Consider the following 8,927-nt stretch of genomic DNA (forward strand, 5'->3'; position numbering starts at 1 on the left):
GGTGAGGTCACTACACCTGGTTATATACTAGAGAGGTGAGGTCACTACACCTGGTTATATACTAGAGAGGTGAGGTCACTACACCTGGTTATATACTAGAGAGGTGAGGTCACTACACCTGCTTATATACTAGAGAGGTGAGGTCACTTCACCTGGTTATATACTAGAGAGGTGAGGTCACTTCACCTGGTTATATACTAGAGAGGTGTGGTCACTACACCTGGTTATATACTAGAGAGGTGTGGTCACTACACCTGGTTATATACTAGAGAGGTGAGGTCACTACACCTAGTTATATACTAGAGAGGTGAGGTCACTACACCTGGTTATATACTAGAGAGGTGAGGTCACTACACCTGGTTATATACTAGAGAGGTGAGGTCACTTCACCTGGTTATATACTAGAGGGGTGAGGCCACTACACCTGGTTATATACTAGAGAGGTGAGGTCACTACACCTGGTTATATACACTAGAGTTGAGGTCACTTCACCTGGTTATATACTAGATAGGTGTGGTCACTACACCTGGTTATATACTAGAGAGGTGTGGTCACTACACCTGTTTATATACTAGAGAGGTGAGGTCACTACACCTGGTTATATACTAGAGAGGTGAGGTCACTACACCTGGTTATATACTAGAGAGGTGAGGTCACTACACCTGGTTATATACTAGAGAGGTGAAGTCACTTCACCTGGTTATATACTAGAGAGGTGAGGTCACATCACCTGGTTATATACTAGAGAGGTGAGGTCACTACACCTGGTTATATACTAGAGAGGTGAGGTCACTACACCTGGTTATATACTAGAGAGGTGAGGTCATTTCACCTGGTTATATACTAGAGAGGTGAGGTTACTTCACCTGGTTATATACTAGAGAGGTGAGGTCACTACACCTGGTTATATACTAGAGAGGTGAGGTCACTACACCTGGTTATATACTAGAGAGGTGAGGTCACTACACCTGGTTATATACTAGAGAGGTGAGGTCACTACACCTGGTTATATACTAGAGAGGTGAGGTCACTACACCTGGTTATATACTAGAGAGGTGAGGTCACTACACCTGCTTATATACTAGAGAGGTGAGGTCACTTCACCTGGTTATATACTAGAGAGGTGAGGTCACTTCACCTGGTTATATACTAGAGAGGTGTGGTCACTACACCTGGTTATATACTAGAGAGGTGTGGTCACTACACCTGGTTATATACTAGAGAGGTGAGGTCACTACACCTGGTTATATACTAGAGAGGTGAGGTCACTACACCTGGTTATATACTAGAGAGGTGAGGTCACTACACCTGGTTATATACTAGAGAGGTGAGGTCACTTCACCTGGTTATATACTAGAGGGGTGAGGCCACTACACCTGGTTATATACTAGAGAGGTGAGGTCACTACACCTGGTTATATACTAGAGAGGTGAGGTCACTTCACCTGGTTATATACTAGATAGGTGTGGTCACTACACCTGGTTATATACTAGAGAGGTGTGGTCACTACACCTGTTTATATACTAGAGAGGTGAGGTCACTACACCTGGTTATATACTAGAGAGGTGAGGTCACTACACCTGGTTATATACTAGAGAGGTGAGGTCACTACACCTGGTTATATACTAGAGAGCTGGGCGTAAAATTGAGTTTGAGTAAAATGTACTCAGTTTGAGTAAAATTTACCTTGCGAAATTTACTGTGTGGTTATATACTAGAGAGGTGGGCGTGACCACTTCACCTGGTTATATACTAGAGAGGTGGGCGTGGCTAGGTGAATGGTAGGTGCATGAAAAGTTCTCTCAACGAACGCCCACAGGCGCGAGCATAGTCCAATAGGCGAAGCAAGACGCTTTGCCAGTAATGACATAACTAGGATTATAACCTTTGATATACAGGTGATAAACATCAGTGTTTCTACACTCCTCATCGACCGACACCCGCCTGCTCCAGATAAAACCCACAGCTCGTACTGAAGGAGTAGGACTAGCTTTAGACAAACACAGGAAGGACTAGTGTAGAGGCGCCAAAGCTATATATTTAGGTTATGGTATATTATATATGAATGTTTATGTTTATTTTTATATCCTTACATTGAAACGGCATTAGGAATGTTGATTGGATTTAGATAAAGTCATTGAACGTCTTATTTGTCATAATAGTACATTCTAGAACATTTGTGATGTCACAGTAGGATGTCATAAAAGGACATTCTAGAACAGTGGTGAAGTTTTATAGCCAAATGTTATAGAACATTGGTGATGTCATCATATGATGTCATGACCGAACATTCTAGAACGTTTGTGTATATATATTCAGCAATTCTCTCTGCCAGGTCAGTGTGCATCTTGAAACAGTGCTGAGCAGTACTGAACCGATAGACTAAACAGCATAGATTTTCGGCTTTCCAGTGTGGAGGAATCTTCATGTGTCGAGTCGGTGGTGATTTGGAGACTGGACCTTGTAGTAGTAACGTGAATATTTAGGAAAAAAGCTTTGGGACCGCTTCTGTAAAGAAAGACTTCGCTGTGGAAGAGAAATAAACCATTTTGATATCTTTGTTTTACACTGGAGCGGCTGTGGACATTATTTGTCTTTATCAACGCACATACTACTCACGAGTAAGCAACTTTAACCAGTAGAATGGAACGTCGGCCCTCATAACTAGTGATCAAACAGTGACTTCAACCAGCTGCTGACTGAATCTAAGTAAGTTTATAACAAAAGTTAAAGTAAACTTCAGGGAGCTTTCCAGAGGAGGGAGTGTTACTGAGAGACAAAATGGCTTCGTCTCATTGTGAAGAGGATCTGTCTTGTCCTGTGTGCCGTGACATCTACACAGATCCTGTCCTCTTGTTGTGTAGCCACAGCTTCTGTAAAGCCTGTCTGCAACAATACTGGAGAGACAGAGAAGACAAGAACTGTCCACTTTGTAAGGAAGTCTCTTCAATTTTAAATCCTCCTCGTAACTTGGCTTTGAAGAACCTGTGTGAGGCCTTCAGGGAGAGAAGCCAGGGAGCTCCAGCAGGTTTTGAGGTGCTCTGCAGTCTGCACAGAGAAGAACTCAAGATCTTCTGTCTGGATGACCACCAGCCCATCTGTGTGGTGTGTCAGTCGTCCAGAAAACACAAGAGCCACAACTGCTGCCCCATAGAGGAGGCTTCGGAGGATCACAAGGTATGGCAAAATCATTATTATATTAATTTATTCAATCTTTAATTATACTCAATAAATACACAGAGTAAACATTGTTGTCACGTTGTTAATGAATACAGAAACATTAGACAATCAGAACAATTAGATGGGAGTTGATTTATATTTGTCCACAACGTAGGAGGTGTGGGAGTCAATGTCAGTGTGAGAGTCAATGTCAGTGTGGGAGTCAATGTCAGCGTGGGAGTCAATGTCAGCGTGGGAGTCAGTGTCAGTGTGGGAGTCCAGGGTGGCCTGGGTGGCAAACGTACTCCAATCCGTGTGTTGAAACCGGTGCTGCAGCACAGAGTCCTCAGACTTGCATCTTTCAAGTGAAATACATCATGAATGAATGAATGAATTCCATTGCAGAAGCAGCTCCAGGCTCCACTGAAGACCTTACGTGACAAGCTACAGGCCTTTAAAGAAATCAAACAAACATGCGTCCGCACAGCAGAACACGTAAAGGTACTAATATTCTGTATTAATGATAAATTATTTACTGTAAGGTTGCAGCTGCACTCAACCTGCACACAGTAAAAATAAGTGCCCTATTGTACATTTGTAGTCCATTGTGGGAGAGACATGATTTTTAACCCCCCTACTGTATATTTAAGTTAGTTAGATAGTAAATTATAACACTACCTTATGCATACTGCACCTTATGTCACACTGTGAATACTGTATAGTTAGTTAGATAGTAAATTATATTGACTTATTTCCTTAAACTTATTTGTTTACACTGCTTCTGTTGTTTTTACTACCTGTACCCCCCCCCCCCCCCCCCCCCCCACGGGCGTAATTATGGGGGGGGGGACACAGGGGACATGTTTGCATGTGCATGTGCATGTTTTCAGAAGGCAGTTATGGTCCCCTGCACTTTTTTACCGTCCAAAACAATGTTACACGATAATAAACGGAGACGCGATGCGGCACTTGGACCACACGGAAAACGGCTGCTTGTTCCATCTCTGAGCTCAGGTCTCTGACGACCTGAGCCATTGTCATGCAAAGACAAGGTGAGCACCCGGCGAGGGACGAGTCGCATCTTTGTGTGCACGCGCTAAGTACCGAGCACAGCCGTCTTTGCATAACAACAACAGCCATGTCGTCAGGTGTGCTCAAATACATAGCACCCCTCCCCTGAAAGTTTGGTGTGAAACTGAACGATGGTCTGTGTCTGTGATTGCCATGAAATGCAACAGCATTGCTTGGTCTCTGTGAAATATCTGTCTATGACCTTGTTGTATTTAAAAGCCTCTAGGCTGTTGTTTTATACATTGTAGATAATAAATAGCACAATCTCTCTCTCTCTCACGTTCCGAGACTCGTGCGGCGTTATGACTTGTCATAAGTGAATTGTATATAGAAACATCTCACCAAATGGTCTTGCACAACTGTTTTTTTCTTTTTTTTTCTTTTTTTTTTTAAATCTACCTCCTTACAGCCACTGACCACGCCCCACAAATGTGTCCCCTCCACCATTGAAAACTAAATTATGCCCTTGCCCCCCCCCCATCCCCCATGCTGCTATGATGCCTGAATTTCCCCAAGGGGATCAATAAAGGAATATCTTATCTTATCTTATAATCTCCAGGTCCAGGCCCTGCACACAGAGAAGCAGATTGAGAAGGAGTTTAAGAAGCTTCTCCAGTTTCTCCATGAGGAAAAGGAGGCCAGGGTAGCTGCACTGAAGGAGGAAGAGGAGCAGAAGAGCCAGACGATGAAGGAGAAGATTGAGGAGCTGGACAGAGAGATGTCAACCCTTTCAGACACAATCAGAGCCATAGAGCAGGAGCTGAACGCTGAACACATCTCCTTCCTGCAGGTCAGGACTGGTCTCTCTTCAGTTCATAGGGAATGATGCTGAGGATGTTTAGTACACTGTAAAAACTGGGATTGGGGTTCATTCATATTTATTAAATAAGTATTAGTAACCTATACATAATAAAAAAGACTATGTGCCGTTTGAAATAGAATTGAGCTGAACTCAATTAATTTGAACCATTTATGAATTGCATTTTACACAGTTTTAGTTGAACACAATTTGCTGATAGTTTAAAAGTGACCAGATGACGCTCAGTTTTTACAGTCTAGTGTTTAACTTGATCTGTCTTTACCTCCATAGAACTACAAGACCACACTGAAAAGGTAAGTGATTTCTCTCTCTTTTTGTCGCTCTCTTTCTCTCTCTTTTTCTCAATTTCTCTCTTTCTTTCTATCTTTCTCTCCTTTCTCTCTCTCTCCTTTCTCTCTGACTCTTTCCATGACTGCCCCCATGTTAACCCTTTCACCACTGCACTACCAAAACGGTTAACCCTTTCACTGTGACAATACACAGAAGGTTAACCCTTTCACTGCCACACGACAGCCGGTTAACCCTTTCACTGCCACACAACAGAAGGTTAACCCGGCGACCGTCGGTTGTGTGATAGTAAAGGGTTAACCTTCTGTCGTGTGGCAGTGAAAGGGTTAACAGGCGTCGCTGTTCACCACGGGTGCATGACTCACGGGCAGGAAGCGAAGTTATTTTTCCGCTCCGGTTGGATTCAGAGGCGTGCGCCACACGCATTTTCACAGAAATACACTCAATATCTGCATTATTACCACACATATAGATGTTGTTCAACCAGCTAATGTGTCTGTATCTCTCCCAATACAAATAAACCATATTACTATACTTTATCAGGAGTACATCACACTGATCATCATTCTAAAATTCATTCTAACATTCTAATTAATGAGATAATAACGGGTTATACATGCAAAATGGACACTGGAACTGGAAATCTTTTATTTGTATTTTTTTTATCTTCAAACGGGGACTGACTTCAACTTCAACTTACTTTATTTTCCTTTCGGAACTTCATTTGTGCAGTGGTTGAAAGACAAACATACAGTCACAATACATAGACACTCACCACCATATATTTCTTTTTTAAACTACAGTAAAGAGACCACTATATAAAAAAACACCAACTACATTAAAACTACAGTACTTAAAGCATGATATATTAAAATCCATTAAATAAAGTTATTATTATGTGGAGCAGTTCTATATGTATATAAATAATAGTAGGTATTTACAGCTGTTCCAATGTAAATCTGTGCGCTTCTGCTCTGAAGTGGACGGCCACGCGAGCTGGTCTCGCACGAAACCCACGCGTGCCTCTCTCTCTCTCTCTCTTTGCTGTCTGTCTCTCTCTCTCCCTCTCTCTCTCTTTCTCTGTCTGTATCTCTCACTCTCTCTCTCTCTCTTTTGCTCTCTCTCTGTCTGTCTGTCTCTCTCCCTCTCTCTCTCCTCTCTCTCTCTCTCTATCTCTCTCTCTCACTCTCTCTCTCACTCTCTCTCTCTTTCTCTCTCTCTCTCTCTCTCTCTCTCTCTCTCTCTCTCTCTCTCTCTCTCTCTCTCTCTCTCTCTCTCTCTCTCTCTCTCTCTCTCTCTCCTTTACATCTGCATCTCAGATTAAAGGTGCTGTTGTAATTGGATGATCTGGATGATGTGACTGAGGTTGAGAGGGTAGTGGAATGTACAATAGTATGTATGTATGTATTTATTGTGTATTGTGTATTTATTGATTGAGTGGAAATGATTGTATTGGAAACATGATGGAGAAGAGATGGAATGCAGTTATTTTTATGGAAATCAATATCTCTCTCTTCTCTGCGGCTCTGAAGCTAAGCCCACAGCAAGACTGACTCTTGAATGTTCTTCCAGAGCTCAGTGCAACCTGCCTCGTCCACAGCTGGTCTCAGGAGCGCTGATAGACGAGGCCAAACACCTGGGCAACCTGGCCTTCAGAGTCTGGGAGAAGATGAAGGAGAGGGTCAAGTTCACTCCTGTCACTCTGGACCCAAACACTGCAGCACCCAGTCTCTCTACATCTGATGATCTGACCAGTGTGAGACGCACAGACACAAAGCAGCATCTCCCTGACAACCCAGAGAGGAACATGGTGTATAGCATTGTTCTGGGTTCTGAGAGCTTCAGCTCAGGGAAACACAGCTGGGAGGTGGAGGTGGGAGACCATCCTCACTGGACTATAGGTGTAGCTAAAGAGTCATTTGACAACAAGAGAGAGGGGCTAGTGGCATCACCACAACATGGTATCTGGGCTCTACATTATAGGAGTGGTAAGTACACTAATGGTCTGAGTCAGATCCTCACAGTGAAAAGGAGCCCCCAGAGGATCAGAGTACAGCTGGACTATAACAGGAGGAAGCTGACCTTCTACGACCGTGAAGACATGACTCACATCTGCACTCATAAACACACCTTCACTGAGAAACTTTACCCATACTTCGCTATAGGACCGGCTGGTGATGCCAAACACCCTGATATAAACATCTGCCCATCAGAGGTGTCTCTCTCTGTGATATAGTCATGACAGTGAGGTGTGTGTGTGTGTGTGTGTGTGTGTGTGTGTGTGTGTGTGTGTGTGTGTGTGTGTGTGTGTGTGTGTGTGTGTGTGTGTGTGTGTGTGTGTGTGTGTGTGTGTGTGTGTGTGTGTGTGTGTGTGTGTGTGTGTGTGTGTGTGTGTGTGTGTGTGTGTGTGTGTGTGTGTGTGTGTGTGTGTGTGTGTGTGTGTGTGTGTGTGTGTGTGTGTGTGTGTGTGTGTGTGTGTGTGTGTGTGTGTGTGTGTGTGTGTGTGTGTGTGTGTGTGTGTGTGTGTGTGTGTGTGTGTGTGTGTGTGTGTGTGTGTGTGTGTGTGTGTGTGTGTGTGTGTGTGTGTGTGTGTGTGTGTGTGTGTGTGTGTGTGTGTGTGTGTGTGTGTGTGTGTGTGTGTGTGTGTGTGTGTGTGTGTGTGTGTGTGTGTGTGTGTGTGTGTGTGTGTGTGTGTGTGTGTGTGTGTGTGTGTGTGTGTGTGTGTGTGTGTGTGTGTGTGTGTGTGTGTGTGTGTGTGTGTGTGTGTGTGTGTGTGTGTGTGTGTGTGTGTGTGTGTGTGTGTGTGTGTGTGTGTGTGTGTGTGTGTGTGTGTGTGTGTGTGTGTGTGTGTGTGTGTGTGTGTGTGTGTGTGTGTGTGTGTGTGTGTGTGTGTGTGGGGGAAGACCTGGGAAGATCGAGTCCCCCACACAGACATCCTCAACAACACCAACTCAATCTGTATGGCCGCAGCTGTGGCCAAAAAACATCTTCGTTGGATAGGGCACACCATACGTATGCCTGACCACCGCCTGCCCCGCCAAGTCCTCTATGGCCAACTGAGAGGAGCAAAGCGGGCTGCTGGAGGCCAAAAGAGACGCTTTAAGGACTACACCAGGGACCTCCTAAAGTGTGCAAACATCACGCAGCTTGAAACTCTGGCACTCGACAGATCAGCCTGGCAAGTCACTTGTGCCACTGCAGTTTCCCAAATACACCAAACGAACCAAGACCGAAGATCTGAGAGGCGCACGCAACGACACCAGCGGGCGGCTGGCATCCCCCAGGTATATGGCTTCCCTTGCGCCATCTGTGGACGGGTGTGCGGCTCAAGGATCGGACTCAACGCCCACGAGAAGTGGCACCAGCGGCAGCGTCGCTAACTCCCCCCCCCCACCCCCCCCTCTCCCCATCCCTGGAGCAAGCGTCATCATCGAACACGATGGACAGCTAAGAGTGTGTGTGTGTGTGTGTGTGTGTGTGTGTGTGTGTGTGTGTGTGTGTGTGTGTGTGTGTGTGTGTGTGTGTGTGTGTGTGTGTGTGTGTGTGTGTGTGTGTGTGTGTGTGTGTGTGTGTGTGTGTGTGTGTGTGT

At 44.7% G+C, this 8,927-nt stretch overlaps 1 protein-coding gene across 1 annotated transcript; it reads left to right on the forward strand.

Moving 5' to 3' along the window:
* Positions 1–2,781: 2,781 nt before the first annotated feature.
* On the forward strand, positions 2,782–7,574 carry LOC311227638 (zinc-binding protein A33-like; the record flags this gene model as incomplete). The annotated part of the gene is made up of 4 exons (XM_084313360.1): positions 2,782–3,177; positions 4,790–5,020; positions 5,321–5,343; positions 6,911–7,574. 4 exons carry the CDS (start codon positions 2,782–2,784, stop codon positions 7,572–7,574), a joined length of 1,314 nt encoding a protein of 437 aa, XP_084169486.1.
* Between the last annotated feature and the right edge of the window lie 1,353 nt (positions 7,575–8,927).

The sequence above is a fragment of the Notolepis coatsorum genome (genome assembly GCF_963971535.1).
Source record: "Notolepis coatsorum genome assembly, chromosome: 4".
NCBI classification, from domain to species: domain Eukaryota; kingdom Metazoa; phylum Chordata; class Actinopteri; order Aulopiformes; family Paralepididae; genus Notolepis; species Notolepis coatsorum.